Consider the following 17,021-nt stretch of genomic DNA (forward strand, 5'->3'; position numbering starts at 1 on the left):
CCATCAGGTGGATAAAGTCTCTAGGCTGCTGGAGAGAGGGCTGGACCCCAACTATCAGGATACAGAGACCGGTGGTAATACTACACACACACACATGCACAAACATACACATCGTGAACACAGGTGGTTTGACATAGTCTGACAATCACAGTGCTAACAAGATAGATACTGCTGAGAAATACCCCCGTGGCTCCTCACATTTAAATCCTGTCTGATCATTTCTCCCACCCACTACCAAGACAGCACAACCTAGCCCCTGATCCATCCCAATGATTTTTAAATGAACACACAGATCAATGGCAACTCTACTCAACTCTACTCAGAGATCTGTATCATTAGCGTAGGGGAGAGTGGACATAAGCCTCCCTGTGGGGTGTACACAGAGTTAGCAACAGGGGATAAGAAGAGGGTAAGAGGGAGCAGAGATGAACATACAGAGCTCAGAAAAATCTGTTTGAGATTGCTATTTCTTATGCTCTATTAGAACTGCGCAAACTATGTTCGCTAACAGTCCAACCCAGTGTACTCCTTCTCCTATGAATCATCATTGAACTGGCATTATGTACTGCCAGAATGTACTCCAATGCTCTGAGCATCAATTAACAAACGCAGGAGGAAATTTGGGGGCTAAGAGGGGGGTTAGTTGAGGTTTTTAGGCAATCCGTGCAGCTATTATGGGTATTAGGGCTGTAAGGGTTCTAAATAATATAATGAGTTAGTTAGTTAGAGGTATTACGGCATTTTAAGAGCTGGGGACACAGTCAGCATTGTGTGAATAAAGTACTGGACAAGTTGGATAAATGCAGAGCAAATGCAGAGCAAATGCAGAGCAAATGCAGAGCAAATGCAGCCTTTCAGTTAAGGCTAATAAAGAAGTACCTAAAGGTGTTAGGGCTCGTAGCAGGGTAATTGAAGGGGTATTTATGGAATATAAGTGCTATTGGTAGATTACGCTTTGTTGCTGGGAGATTGAGGGATAAGGGCAGCTTGTAGAATAACGCTCAATTATAGAGCTCTGGCATTGATTTTGGCTGTAGAAGTACATACACAGACATGGACAAAGGCATACACACACGCAGGTTCTGTTCTAAATCCCAAGCTAATTATATCACAATTACATGGGGCTCAGATGTAGGTCGACACAAATTGATCCCGAAGATTTCCACCCACTGTGTCGCCCAGACACCCATTCACCTCCTACCATGCCCCCATCCCTCTGTGTCTCATACAACTATTTTCTATTCCATATTAATTTTAATTGATTGAATTCATTTCAAGATCTCACAGAGGAATTGCTATCTTTGTATGCCTGTCTTAAAGGTGCAATGTGTGATTGCTACATCCATTTTTGGACTTTTGAATGAATGATATATAGCCATTGATTCTTGAAGAATATAACATAGAAATGCCTCATGAGTTTACTGTCGTACCCCATCAGAAGCCACATTGTAAACAAACACTGTTTACTATTATGATATGTTTAAACTATCATTTTGATCTCATGGATGGTCAGACCTTGCATCCATAGCTCTGTCCATTCATTTGAGAGTGGTTACATTTCTCCAGCCATTTCTCCGCTGTTTACCAAAACACGCTTTGTTGTTGATTGAATTGCAGATTGCCCCTTAGCCATGAAGACACTTTCATGAGTGTTGCAGTATCATTCATAACAACCTTATAACGCTTTACAGTAGAACATGGTCAAAGCCTGCTATATGTTGTTGTTTTTTCTATATTGTTCAGGTCTTTTAATAATACAGTAGAGTATGTTAAAGGCCACGTGCATTCAAAAACAAGATTTTCCTGTGTTTTATATATATTTCCACACTATGAGGTTGGAATAATACTGTGAAATTGTGAAAAATATGATAATGCCCTTGTAGTGTAAGAGCTATTTGAAAAGACTGCCTGAAATTTCTGCCTGTTTTGGTGGGAGGGAGTTTTGGCCTGCCTGGTGAAATCAAATGTGTTAATAGACCAATAAGACAGAGATTTCCAAACCTCTTTCAAACCCCTCCCCACTCAGACCACTCCCAGACAGTCCTAGTTAAATTCTTGCTTGAGAAATTGCTCTTTGCTAAGAAGCTATTTTTGTCTCCTTTTAACCATTTCAATTGAAAACAATCACAAGTTTCGATCCAATTTGCGACAGATTTTCACACAAATATGAACAAATCTGCATAAAACAATATGCGCATTTTCCACCAGAGATGTGTTTCCATCAAACAGACTTTTTGCGGATAAAAGACGGTGCGCATAGTAGTGCACATAGAAATAACTTTTTCAGTTAAATTCCCATGTACCGAATGAAAAATACAAGTTAAATGGGTTTCCATCACATTTTCAACTCTACTGATGGTTTTGTGACAAAAGATGTTGCATTATATAGCAAATGTGCCCACTCTGGTCTTGGCACATGCGCTTTAGCCAACAGCTCGCAGATACAGTGCAGGGAGGCTACCTACATTATGAGATGATTATCAAAGCGATATTATTTGTATTTGTCAAAAGGCAGCCAAGCATTGATCATCATGTCACCAGAATAAGACCATCAATATTTATTGTAAAGGAGCATCAAGCTCATCACCTTGCACATTCACCATCCTGTGAAGTTCATCATAATTTATGTAATCTGTAGTCTTTTAAACTGCGTGCTTTCCCGAGTCGTAATGAGAGGACCACACAACAAATCATCGCGTGACTCCAAGTTTACTTCGATATGATGGTTATTATATAAATATTTGAGCATAAAGGTTTTTCCACAGCCATTTCTCGCGTTATTCATTTTACCGACACAAAAAGATCCCACCATGTCGAACGAAATAATGATCTGTCGGCATTTATGAAATTGTACCAGTATTTCATGTTTCCATCAAACCGGTTGTGACTTTTTTCATGCGTCAGGTAATTCATCCTCATGAAATGGTTGGATGGAAACGTGGTTAGTAAGGTACTTAATTGTTACCCGAAATGGTGTTGAGAATAATAATAATAATAATATGCCATTTAGCAGACGCTTTTATCCAAAGCGACTTACTGTCATGTGTGCATACATTTTTATGTATGGGTGGTCCCGGGGATCGAACCCACTACCCTGGCGTTACAAGCACCATGCTCTACCAATTGAGCTACAGAGGACCACACAGAGAAAAAATGAATAAAAAGGGCTACATTGGACTTTTAACCAATGTGTCACTGCCACTGCCATTATAAATCCACTTATTGACCAATGGACGGACATCAGTGTAGATGGATGAGTGGCCGAGTGTGGATGAATTGATGGGATTTCATATGACTGCGGTGATTGGATGATGAATGACACTGACAGCGGAGAGAAAAGTGAAGATGAACAATAGAGTGATGGGAGCACCACTTCGATTCCTGAGAAAATATGACTGTGTAAGCACAGAGTAATGGATGGTGTTATTACCATCACTGCTGATCTGAGTTTAATTGATGCACCTTATTCTCTCCCTGTCTATGTTCTGTTCTGTTGTCTGTTCTCTTGTCTGTTCTGTCTTGTCCTGTTCTGTTCTGTTCTGTTGGCTGTTCTGATCTGTTCTGTTGGCTGTTCTTTTCTGTTCTGTTGTCTGTTGTGTCTGTGTTGTGGTTCCTCTGTGCAGTGGTGTAAAGTACTTAATTAAAAATACTTGAAAGTACTACTTAAGTAGTTTTTTGGGGTATCTGTACTTGACTTTACTATTTACTTGAGTTATTTTCTATTAAGTTATCTTTACTTTTACTCAAGTATGACAATTGTGTACTTTTTCCACCACTGCCTCTATAGCCTATAATTCCTTTATGGTTCCATTTAATCTGTTTTCTGTTCTGTTTCTGTTCCATTCCGACTGTGTTATGTTCCATTCTGTGCTCTGATCCATCTTTGGTCCCTTTCTTCTCTGTTCTCTTCTAATTTGTCTGTGATGTTCTACTACAGTACTCACAAACAGACTGTTCACTGTGTCCAGCCCATTCACAATCACCAAAATGAAAGCTACTGTAGACAGTTGGGGAACATCATAATTGTTGAAAAAATGATGGATAGAGACAGAATGTTAGCCTCGTTCGACCATCGTAAATGAGAAAGCTTACATTTTGAAATGAAATGAGAGTGCAGCAGTCAGGATGGTGGATCAGGCTAACAGAATGTGGCACCAGGCAAAATAAGTTTGAGACCCATGATCTACACTCTATCCCATCTATGTCATTCTACAGAGACCCCACTGACATTTGCGTCCCACCTGGATAACGTGGTAGAGATTTTAAAGGTACTAAAGAATGGAGGGGCCCACCTGGACTTCAGGGCCAAAGACGGCATGACAGCCCTACACAAAGCTGCTAGGTCCAAGAACCAGGTTACTCTGATGGTACGGACACACCCACTCACACATGCATACTCACATGCACATGAACACACACAACATTAACCCTGCTACTCTTACGGTTACCCATACATTGTATTGATAAGTATTGTATTTGTATTTGTATTTATTATGGAGCCACATTAGCTGCTACTCTTCAGGCAGTTTATACAATTTTAAAAACATTACAATCCATTCACAACAGATTAAGTGTGTGCCCTCAGGCCCCTGTTCTACTACCACATATCTACAACACAAAATCCATGTTTACGTGTGTGTATAGTGCATATGTTATCATGTGTGTGTATGAATGTGTCTGTGCCTGTGTTTGTGTCTCTTCAAAGTCCCCGCTGTTCCATAAGGTGTATTTTGATCTGTTTTTTAAATCTAATGTCAACGTGTGTGTGCATGTGTGTGTGTGCCTGCCTGCGTGCATGCATCTGTGTGCATGTGTGTGTGTTGCAGACCCTGTTGGAGCTTGGTTCATCTCCAGACTATAAGGACAGTCGGGGTCTGACAGCGCTCTACCACACAGCCATGGTGGGAGGAGACCCGTTCTGCTGTGAGTTGCTGCTACATGAACACGCCACTGTCTGCTGCCAGGACGAAAACGGCTGGCACGAAGTCCACCAGGTACACACACACACACACACACACACACACAGAGGCTGAGGAAAAACACACACACAGGCATACGCACACACACATAGGCTGAGAACACACACATTCACACACACACACATACTTTTTCACTGCCTGCAGGCGTGTGGCTTGGCAACTGTTCACACTCAGTGTGGATTAAGCCGATTAAGGAGAGAACAATATTTGGATGCCTGCAGCACTCAATCAAGCAAATTCTGGTGTGTGTGTGTGTGTGTGTGTGCGTGTGTGCGTGTGTGTATGTGTGTGTGTGTGTGTGTGTGTGTGTGTGTGCATGTATATGTGTGTGCACGTGTGTGTACAGATGGTTGATAGCTCTCCTAGACCCTCTCCCTTCCTGTTCTACTCTGATTGCTATCAGCTCTAGCCAGCAGTAACGTCACTCTTCCTGACGTACTGTACTGTCTCTCCTCTAGAACATGGCACTGTCAGCATATCAAACACAACTCTCCTCTAGGTTAGCCTATCAGTTAACTATCATCAAAACGCATTTACATCCTCCAAAAACTAGCCTTGCCCATGGGCTACGGAAATGCCTCTGCTTCCTTTGCTCTCTCCTCCCTCGCTCCCCCACTGACTCTTTCGCTCACTCTCTGTCAACCTGATACTCTAAATTACTTTGGATCTGTGTAGGTTTTCGAATTATACTTTGATACATTTTCCTTTCCTTAATTAGCACTGGTGTCTTTCTACATCTGTTCACTACATCCCCCTATAACTGATTATTCCATCTGATGACTGGGTTCAAACTAAGGACGTAATATCCTAAACTCCTGGGCCTCAGTGCTGCCTCCTCTGCAGCACACTGACATCTAGCGGACATGGCATGTAACTGCAGCCTGAATCTAGTGCAAAGCGAAGGCGGAGACTATTATATAGCTTGTTTCACCATGTGTATCATATGTGGTATATTTAAGCAATAAGGCATCTCGGGGGTGTGGTATATGGCCAATATACCACGCTAAGGACTGTTCTTAGCGACGACGCAACTGCAGGAGCGCCTGGATACAGTCCATTAGCCGTGGTATATTGGTAATATACCACAAACACCCGAGGTGCCTTATTGGTATTATTAACTGGTTACCAACGTAAGACAGTAATAGTACTTTTTTGTCATACCCGTGGTATACTGATTCTAATATACCACCGAGGCTTTCAGCCAATCAGATGCTGATTGGCTGAAAGCTGTGGTATATCAGATCGTATACCAAGGGTATGACAAAACATGTATTTTTACTGGTAACCAGTTAATAATACCAATAAGGCACCTCGGGTGTTTGTGGTATATTACCAATATACCACGGCTAATGGCTGTATCCAGGCACTCTGCGTTGAGTCGTGCAAAGAACAGCCCTTAGACGTGGTATATTGGCCATATACCACACCCCCTCTGGCCTTATTGCTTAATAATAATACAGTGCCTAAAATATACAGTGCATTCGGACAGTATTCAGACCCCTTCACTTTTTCCAGACCCTTTTTTTTTATATCCTCATCAATCTACACACAAAACGCCATAATGACAAAGTGAAAATACGTTTTTATTTTTTATTTTAGCTAATTTATTAAACAGAAAAAACAGAAAACCATATTTACATAAGTATTCAGACCCTTTGCTATGAGGCTCAAAATTGAGCTCAGGTGCATCTTTCTACAACTTGATGGAGTCCACCTGTGGTAAATTCAATTGATTGGACATGATTTGGAAAGACACAAACCTGTCTATACAAGGTCCCACAGGTGACAGTGCATGTCAGTGCAAAAACCAAGCCATGAGGTCGAAGGAAATGTCCGTAGAGCTCCGAGACAGGATTGTGTCGAGGCACAGATCTGGAGAAGGGTACCAAAACATTTCTGCAGGATTGAAGGTCCCCAAGAACACAGTGGCCTCCATCGTTCTTAAATATAATACGTTTGGAAACACCAATAATCTTCCTAGAATTGGCCGCCCGGCAAAACTGAGCAATCGGGGCAGAAGGACCATGGTCAGGGAGGTGACCAAGAACCCGATGGTCACAGAACCCGATGACAGAGCTCCAGATTTCCTCTCTGGAGATGGGAGAACCTTCAAGAAGTACAACCATCTCTGCAGCACTCCACCATTCAGACCTTTATGGTAGAGTGGCCAGACGGAAGCCACTCCTCAGTAAAAGGAACATGACAACCTGCTTGGAGTTTGCCAAAAGGCACCTAAAGGACTCTCAGACCATGAGAAACAAGATTCTCTGGTCTGATGAAATCAAGATGGAACTCTTTGGCCTGAATGCCAAGCATCACGTCTGGAGGAAACCTGGCACCCTCCCTACGGTGAAGCATGGTGGTGGCACCATCATGCTGTGGGGATGTACAAAGAGATCCTTGATGAAAACCTGCTCCGGAGCGCTCAGGACCTCAGACTGGGGCGAAGGTTCACCTTCCAACTGGACAACAACCCTAAGCACACAGCCAAGGCAATGCAGGAGTGGCTTCGGGACAAGTCTCTGAATGTCCTTGAGTAGCCCAGCCAGAGCCCGGACTTGAACCCGATCGAACATCTCTGGGAGACTTGAAAATAGCTGTGCAGCGATGCTCCCCATCCAACCTGACAGAGCTTGAAATGATCTGCAGAGAAGAATGAGAGAAACTCCCCAAATACAGGTGTGCCAAGCTTGTAGCGTCATACCAAAGAAGACTCGAGGCTGTAATCGCTGCCAAAGGTGCTTCAACAAAATAATGAGTAAAGGGTCTGAATACTTATGTAAATGTGATATTTCCGATTTTTTTATATATAAATGTGGACAGACTTCTCTCCATCTAAGCTACTCTTGTATCAATATGTTTTGACCATGACAGTTTACAATCCAGGGTTACTTCAGGTAGTTCAGTCACCTCAACTTGCTCAATTTCCACGTTATTCATTACAAGATTTAGTTGAGGTTTAGGGTGTAGTGAATGATTTGTCCCAAATACAATGATTTTAGTTTTTGAAATATTTAGGACTATCTTATTCCTTGCCACCCGTTCTGAAAGTAACTGCAGTTCTTTATTAAGTGTTGCAGTCATTTCAGTCGCTGTGGTAGCTGACGTGTATAATGTTGAGTCATCTGCATACATAGACACACTGGCTTTACTCAAAGCCAGTGGCATGTCATTAGTAAAGATTGAAAAAAGTAAGGGGCCTAAACAGCTGCCCTGGTGAATTCCTGATTCTGGTGAATTCCTGTTAGACAGGTAACTCTTTATCCACAATATAGCAGGGGTTGTAAAGTCATAACACATACGTTTTTCTAGCAGCAGACTATGATCGATAATGTCAAAAGCCGCACTGAAGTCTAACAAAACAGTCCCCACAATCTTTTTATCATCAATTTCTCTCAGCCAATCATCAGTAATTTGTGTAAGTGCTGTGCTTGTTGAATATCCTTCCCTATAAGTGTGCTGAAAGTCTGTTGACAAATTGTTTACTTTAAAATAGCATTGTATCTGGTCAAACACATTTTTTCCCAAAAGTTTACTAAGGGTTAGTAACAAGCTCTGGTGGTGGCAACATCAAGTTATGGGTATGCTTGTCACCAGCATGGACTGGAGAGTTTGTCAGGATAAAAATAAATACGAAAGGAGCAAAGCCCAGGTAAAATGTTAAAGGAAACCAGCCTCAGTCTTCTTAATACCTAACCCTGCGATATAGTTTTATTTTTCAGTGGGACAATTACACAAATATTAATGAACACACATAATGGCTTTCCAGACACACATATGCTATGATTCCCAGAATCATATAAAAAATGATTTACAGTTGTAATTGCTGACAAAGGTGCTTCCACCAAGTACTAACTCTGGGGTGTGAAGACATACCCAATCTTCATTTGAAATGTTCTTTACCTTTTCTTTCACTTTGAAAATGTGCAGCAGGTCTGTAGTAAAAAAATGTTTAGGTTTAGAATGTGACAACCGTGAAAGCGGTGTGTAGACTTTCACAAGGCACTGTATAATAAATAATAAATTATAATAAACATTTATTGCTTTCTGTGTGTGTGTGTGTGCGTGTGTGCAGGCTTGTCGGAATGGGTATTTCCAGCACCTGGAGCATCTGCTGTTCTACGGGGCAGACATGAGCGCACAGAACGTCTCAGGGAACACAGCGCTGCACATTTGTGCTCTCTACAACCAGGTGAGCTGTGTGTGTGCACGTGTGTGTTTGTGTATTCATACAAGTGTAACTGCCCTTCTTCCACCTGGACTTTGTAGGCCTGGAGGTCTCCCTGATGTCTCTCCGTTAACCTGTTCTACTTGTGTTAAAGTCTGTAAGTGTCTGAGTGAATGAACTGAACACACCAACACTCATCATTGACCTTACACACACATACACACACACATCTGCTTCTGTCACGGATTCAGCCGAGGCTGCCCCTCCTCCTTGCTCGGGCAGGCTTCGGCGTTCATCGTCACCAGAGTACTAGCTGCTACCGATCTATGTTTCTGTGTTCGACTTGTTCTGTCTTGATTGTGTACACCTGTTTCCCATTATGTTGTCTTCCCTATTTAACCCTCTGTCTTACACTGTGTGTTGTGTGTGATTGTATTCGTGATCGGCAGTCGTTAGTGTGCAGGTTATTTCCTCCCTGTGTGGAGATTGTGTATTCTCAGTTTACTTCCAAGTAAAGTACGTTTTCGGATCAGCTCTGTGTCCTGCGTTTGACTTCGCCCACCGCATTTCACTGACGCCTTTGACAACTTCTCGTTCCGTTCGTATGAGATTTAAGTAAATCTACAGTTAATTGGCAGTTATTCTCGTTAGCATAATGCTTTTCCGGAATTAAGAGAAATTGGAGGAGAGGATCATGAGTAAGGGTGGAGAATGAGTGACAAGGGGTTAAGTCTGTCTCTCATTCCCACCACTCAGCTCCAAATGTGTACATGTTCATTAGCTAAATGTATTCTATTCAAAATCAAATCTTACATCACAGCATTTCTTAAATGCATTTGAGTCCTGACCCCTCTCTTGCTTGAAAAGCTTTTCACATCTCAACCCACTTGTTTCTCTACTCTCCCAATATATCCTTATTCAGAATCATCTGACTCAATTAGCACTATTGCCTAGAATAGAATAGAATAGAATAGAATATAATAGAATAGAAGAAAACATTATTGTCCATCCAGGATGGAAATGTTTCTTTGGCATCACTTTGCATTAAAAGGATCACACACACATACATTCTCACATCATACACATTTAAACCAGTCAGTCCATGTTGCATACACTAAAAACATAGAGGACAATAATACATTCACTCACAACCGACTGCTGTCCCAACTGCACTGGATAGTACATATAACGATACAATTTACTTTGCATTTAGTAGTCCAACAGGAACGAATGAATGTTTGAACACATTCTTCTATCATGTCTTGTATATATCCTCCTCTCTGTCTCTTCCTCTCTCTGTTTCTCTCTATCCCTTTCACATTTGGGGATTTTTCTGCAAACTGTGGAGGCGGAATCCCCATGTCTCCTAATGTTCTGTAGGTTAGTGTCTGTACACACATACACTGTTCTCCTGGTATTTAAACCTTCAAGTCGTATTATCCTGTGACAGGGCTACAATTAGAGATGGGGGGGGGGGGGGGGGGGGGGGGGGGGGGGGGGGGGGGGGGGGGCAGAGTGAAAGAGACAATGGGAGAGAAAGAGGATGGGCAGAATGAGAGAGAGAGAGAGGGGGGGTTTACATGTCATCCATTTCTATTTCCAAATGAGCTTCAGTGCAAATGGAGGTTCTAAAATGCCAGTACCTGGGATTGTTAGTTTACTGAACGTGTCAAAATATAGATAACGTATTATGCACTCTACAAATGCCAGAATTTACATCCTTCATGTAAATTCACAGAATTGATTGTGTGTGTGTGTTTGTGTGCGTGTGTGTTTTAATGTGTGTGTTTCTGTATACAACACTATTAATGCGTGGTTGAGCACTCTGTGGGCGAGCACATTCAGACCCTTTAGCTGTCTCTCTCTTTCTCTCTTTCACACTCTTTCTGTTCAACAGCTATTTTTCTTTCCTTCACACAGAATCTTCCTTCATATAGGTAGCAGGCACTCTGTTTCTATCAATATCTATTTTATTCTCTCTCTCTCTCTCTCTCTCTCTCTCTCTCTCTCTCTCTCTCTCTCTCTCTCTCTCTCTCTCTCTCTCTCATTCTTGTTTTTAAAAGTTGGGGGTTCAAAGGAGGAGCTATATTGCCTTTTTCCACTCTACTTGTTCACTGCTAGTTCAAGTAATCGAAAACTTGCTTCTGGACTCTTGGGGTTACTGTATAAGTGTTCTGTCTAGTCTTTGTGATACAGGGGGTCGTATGGGAAGCATGGGGCTAATTGAGATTGATAATTCCCAACAAATTCAGAGCCGCTCCTCAGATTCCTGTTCTTCCCTGTATTTTCCCAGGATAACTGTGCCAGGGTGCTGCTGGTCCGTGGAGCCGACAAAGAGGTGAAGAACTACAACAGCCAGAGTCCCTTCCAGGTGAGACCCGTAATGCATCCTCTCATCCAAAACCATTACTGTAGTTCTGACATACCAGAGCTGTGGGTTTGATTCCTTCATGGGCTACATAGTTTATCCAATATACAGAATAGATACAGAATGTGTTTTCAGTAAGTCACTGACTGGGAATAAAAATGTCAGCAGAAATGGCCATAATCACCACCATCGTAACCGTGTCAACTAGGATAAAGGTCAGGGCCATTTTCTGCCTGTTAGCTAACAGCTTAATGTCCTCCAATGTTCCTTCTACATTCAACTAATGCTCTCATAGTATTATGACATTGGTTCAGATGGAGAGAGAGAATGTGTACAGTCTCAGACATCTTTCATGTGCTGCTGTGGGAAAGTTCTTATCAGCAGGTAAAACCTGGGTCAGAGATGGCAGTGTGAATGGGACTCTGTTGAGAAAAACACAAGTTTTATGTCCCAAGTAATACCAAGGATGCATCTCAATAGTCTGAAGTGGCTTCCTCTACCTAGCTCCTCTACTTGACTCCTCTCCTTTATCTGCATCTGAAAAGCAGGTGCTGAAGGGAATGGGCATTGTTACTAGGCTACATAGTTGTGTGTGTGATGCAGTTGTAGACATCTTACAAAGCTGCATACGTCCATGGGTTAGCTAGATATTTTGTGTGTGTCTTGCAGAGATAATATGTAATTGCTTGAATACACAGAAGGCAGTGCAGCTGACATTATTGATTCCAATGAGATTCCTGCATGAGTCACGTCTGAGTCACAAAGGAGCGTTTTGAAGCAGGCTTTTATGTAAGGCAGTCCTCGGATCCTTGATGGCCCTCCACAGGCACTTCAGTGGCCCTCTTAATTATTACTCTGGCTTTCATCAGTGGGGTTGGTCCCAAAAGTTTAACTTGTCTAATTGTCTCCTATTCTTTTCCACTTCCACTGGTCTTTTATACTTGAAATATCTAGAGGAGACAAGGAAAAGACACAAGCAGAGGATGGCTCAGTGGGTTAGAACATGGTGCTCCCAATATCATGGTTGTTGGTACAATTCCCGTATGGACCACAGAAACTGAATATAAGTGTCACTCTCAATGTTGCCAATTAATTAATCAAGTAATGTCACTTATTGGGGCAGAGTTCAATGGAGTGGAAATATGTGATAGTGTGTGTCTCCACTGCTCTGCCTGTGTATCTAGTAGCTAAGAATAGAGTCCCATTAGCACAATGAGATCATCAATTAGAGCTCTGCTGAGTAGCTCAAAATCCCTCCCCCTCCTCTGTTGGTCCAGACTCTGTATGTAGGTGTTTCACAAGATTCTTCTATTCAGCATTTGCCTATTTCAACCTCACTCTCTAACTCCCCCCTGTTCCTTCTCTCGCTCCCTTGTTCCCAGGTGTGATGGACAGTGTCTTTATAGTTCCCTCCTCCTTTCACGTTTTCTCTTCTCTCTCTCCTTGTCAGTCTCTTATTTGATTATTTCTTCACTATTCCCTTTCTTTCTCCTTTCCTCTCCCTCAGCTTCCTTCTGTCTCTTTTCATTTCTCACATTTTCTCTCCTTTTCTCTCCTCTCTTTCTCTCTAAATGTTCTGCTTTCTTGTCTTTCCTTTCTCCCATTTATTTTTCCCTTCTCTCTTTCTCTCTCTCTCTCTCTTTCCATCTCTCCCTCTTTCATTCTGTCACCTGTGGTAAGTGAGTCAGTTTATTTCACTGTATTGCATTCTGATGAGACTGGAATCCCACTGGGCACACACTGGTTGAATCAATTTAGTTTCCACATAATTTCATGTAAATTACGTTGAACCATCTGTGCCCAGTGGGATGTGGAATAAGAAACTGGAATGAGATGAAACACTGCAATCAGTGAAACAGCCAGGAGTGTTCAAGTCTATACTGAAGCTCCAATCGCTATCTGTCTCTCAGCGAAAGTCTACCCCTTTTAGCCCAGGGTATGGGCTGATGTTTATCAGTATTGAGAAACTCATGATGAGAAACAAGAACATGCAAATTCATGTCTCTCTGTATCCTCCTTTCCAATCTCCTGTCTTCTCCATCTTCCCTACTCGCGTTCTCCTATGTGCCTGGCCCTTTAAGGATTCTCCCTGGTCTTGAATCAGAATTAATTTCCTCCCTGAGTTGTTGGATATAGCTTCAGGCACCATTCTCCACCCATTCCTCCTCCCCTACCTCCTTCTCTTCCTCCTCCTCCTCCTCCTCCTCTCATTCACCACCATAGACAACAATGTGTCTTCATGGAAACAAGGGGTCATTCCCAGCATTCCTATGCTCTGGGAACATGAAGGAGGGGGTGGCAATGAAGGCGTGAGTGGGGTGGTTTCCCCCTATACAAGGCTGTGCACTACACTGCGGCCATGTAGGTTAGATGTGGTCTTTAGGCTTTATACCACACTACAGCTATACACTCTTAGAAAAAAGGGTACCAGGTAGAACTATTTTGTGTTCCATGTAGAACCCTTGTGGAAAGGGCTCTACATGGAACCCAAAAGGGGTTCTTCAAAGGGTTCTCCTATGGGGACAGCCGAATAACCATTTTTGGTTGTAGATAGCAAAAAAAAATTCTAAAAGTGTACACTTCAGCTGTAGGCTTCACTCTGTACCTTCCATCGCCTCACAGTGCTATCGCTCTCAGTTCACCAGTGTTCAATTATGATACCCAGTGATCTGCAATTGGAGTTATACCTATCATAAGAAATGAGGGCATGTTATGTTCCCTCCTCCTCCTCTTTCCTCCTCCCCCCTCTCCCCTCTACTCCCCCCTGCTCCTCCTCCCTACTCCCTCTCCCAGGAATTAGCTCTCCTGTAATGGTATCAAAGCGCTGTCCCTCTCACTGTACACTATGTGTACCTCCCCTGCCCCCTGGGGACACTATGATATTGCGCTTTTTCCTCCAGTGGGTAAGACTGGCGTTATTGTCACCAACCCATAGTTGCCCATGCTGACATGTTGACCGGCTGATGGTGGCGCTGTGGTGCCATAAGGCTTAAATACTGTCATGGCTGCTTGCTGAAGGAGAAGTGTGATGGTAATGAAGAGAAAGGGAAGAGAGAAGGAGAGAACAAGAAAGATGAGAGAGGAGATTAAGATGAGATGAAAGAAAGATGAGAGAGAGAGAGAGAGAGAGAGGGGATGGGTGAATGTGGGTTTATGATTCTTTCATGTCACACGGGGCTGGTGAAAGGGTCCTTCTTCCATTAGAGCCATGCTAACAGGATGCTACAACTGACCCACCATCCACCACACTCTGTCTCTCTCTCTGTGTGTAGGATGGCCTCTGAAGCATTTCTCACAACATATCCCTATATCCCTCTCTCTAGCGACCCCTTGCTTTCTCTCTCATCTCTCTCTATTAAAAACTCTTGCTCCCTCTCCTCACTTTCTTTCTCCCACTTGCTCTCTTCCACCACTGCTCTCTCTCTCACCAACTCTCACTCTTCCGCTGGTGGGTGTGGGTAAGTGTGGGCCTGTGTGTACGCACATTGGTATGCGTGTGTGTGTGTGTGTGCGTGTGTGTGTTCCGGTCATGCTAAAAGGTCAGGATTGGTAACAGGCTGCAGATGGTTAAATCCATTTAGTAGAATCATGTCCAGATTACTACACAGACACACACACAATTAATTGTTTGAATTTGTAGAGTAATGCAAAGGCTGTTTTGCGGACACAAAATGTGGCCCTCAAATTGCGATTCCCCTGATCCACCCCCCCCCCTCCCCCCTCCCCCCTCCCACCTCTCTCTCCCTCTCACAGGTGGCCATCATCGCGGGGAACTTTGAACTGGCCGAACTGGTCAAGAAACACAAAGAGACAGATATAGGTGAGTAACCATGGTTACCCTACTCTTTTCCACCCCCCCTCCCACTTTTCTCTGTCTGAAATTGATATATTATTGGATAATAGGTTCTTGATCTTTTCCTGTGTCTGTATGTGTACGTCTGCCCTTCTGCAAGTATGATCTCCGTCATGCATGTGTGAGTGTGTGTTTGTGCACGTGTGTGTGCATGCGTATGATTGTGTGCGTGGGTGGGTGCTAGAGAACCATGACAGGATTTGACATTCAGTTCAACCCCCCCACCCCCCTTCCCTTCGTGGGATTACCCTATCACACTGGGGAATCCAGGTTCCCTCAGGTGGCATATGAGAGCAGGGTTAGGGAGGGATAGAATGGGGGGGTGAGATTTCCTCACAGACTTTCTACAAATTCCCCACCGAAAAAAGGGTTTCCTTCTCCCAAAGGAATTTTAAAACAGATTTCTACTTTCTCGCTTTTCTCTGTGGGTTTATCTGCCCTGCACCCCACACCCCCCACTGCCCGACAACGGCATCATCTTTCTTAATTAAACTATTTCACATGGAGGGAAAAAGGTTAAGCGGGAGGGATTACCATCCCCAGACAAATGAAATAAAAATGAAATAAATAAATAGAAAAAGAGTGAATAGATAAATAAATAAAATTATCTAAAGATGTAATCCGCAATTGTTTCCCCCCCTGAGCGAGATTCCCCAGGCCTCACAGCTGCAGCGAGGGCTAGATGAAACGCAGCACTGCAAGATTACACCGCGGATCTCACATCTGCCACCATCCTACCCGTTCCCTCCTCTCGGACCCCCCATCCCGCTCCCCACGTTCAGCATGGGCCCTCTCACACCGGGACGCTGTAACAACTCAACTCCGGTGGGGCCATGAGAGCCTGCCGCGCCTGAACTCCGCCATTGACCATTAGCCGTTGCTAGCGGAATGGAAAGGCCCGGATAACTGTCCTCTGTTACGGTTCTCGTTGCTTTTGATTTCTCTGTCTTTCTCTCTCTCTACCTCTTTCTATCTCTATCTTTCGGCTCACTGTCAGCCGCGCCTTACTGAGTTTGTGATGGGATATTTTCTTTGCTGGATTATCGGCTATGGGTTCTGCATGTTGCAAAGCAGAGAAAGGTGGGTGCTATGAAGCTCAACCACCACCCTCCTACCTCCTCTACCCTCCTACCCTCTGCCCTGCCCAGCCCAGCCCAGCCATCCCTAGTCCCCTTCTCGCCTGCTCCAGGTGGACGGTAGCTTGCTATGTTGGGATACAGGTAGAATTGTGTATCTGCGGTATGGTGGGTAGTTGTCTATCCTGCCTGAGCTGAGGCATTACCCTGGCATGGGTACAGAATTGATTGTGTGTGTGTGTGCGTACATTATTTAGAATGTGCACTAAAGAGCATTAGCCCAGAAAGAGTAATGAGTCAGTAGAGCTATGCGTCATTAAGACTCACACACCTTCTCTCCCTCTCTCTCCCTACATCCTTCTTGTTCCCAGATGTGTGATGTACAGTGTCAGTGACTGTATAGTCTCTCTGTCTCTCTCTCTCTCTCTCTCTCTCTCTCTCTCTCTCTCTCTCTCTCTCTCTCTCTCTCTCTCTCTCTCTCTCTCTCTCTCTCTCGCTCTCTCTCTCTCTCTCTGTGTGTGTGTGTGTTTGATTTGAAGACAGGCATGCATTTAATCCTGTACAAGAGAGCACAGAG

At 43.5% G+C, this 17,021-nt stretch overlaps 1 protein-coding gene across 1 annotated transcript in view; it reads left to right on the forward strand.

Annotated features, from left to right (window-relative positions):
• LOC311128588 (uncharacterized protein) overlaps window positions 1–16,242 on the forward strand; it is a gene marked incomplete at both ends in the record, with an annotated part of 168,940 nt that extends 152,698 nt beyond the window's left edge. The window contains 7 exons of the mRNA XM_084160775.1: window positions 8–74; window positions 4,216–4,367; window positions 4,827–4,994; window positions 9,055–9,171; window positions 11,441–11,518; window positions 15,269–15,335; window positions 16,151–16,242. Coding sequence (XP_084016901.1) covers window positions 8–74; window positions 4,216–4,367; window positions 4,827–4,994; window positions 9,055–9,171; window positions 11,441–11,518; window positions 15,269–15,335; window positions 16,151–16,242 — 741 coding nt within the window. The remainder of the gene's footprint in view (window positions 1–7; window positions 75–4,215; window positions 4,368–4,826; window positions 4,995–9,054; window positions 9,172–11,440; window positions 11,519–15,268; window positions 15,336–16,150) is intronic.
• Window positions 16,243–17,021: the final 779 nt, after the last annotated feature.

The sequence above is a fragment of the Coregonus lavaretus genome, assembly GCF_964263955.1.
Source record: "Coregonus lavaretus genome assembly, chromosome: 4".
Taxonomy (NCBI): domain Eukaryota; kingdom Metazoa; phylum Chordata; class Actinopteri; order Salmoniformes; family Salmonidae; genus Coregonus; species Coregonus lavaretus.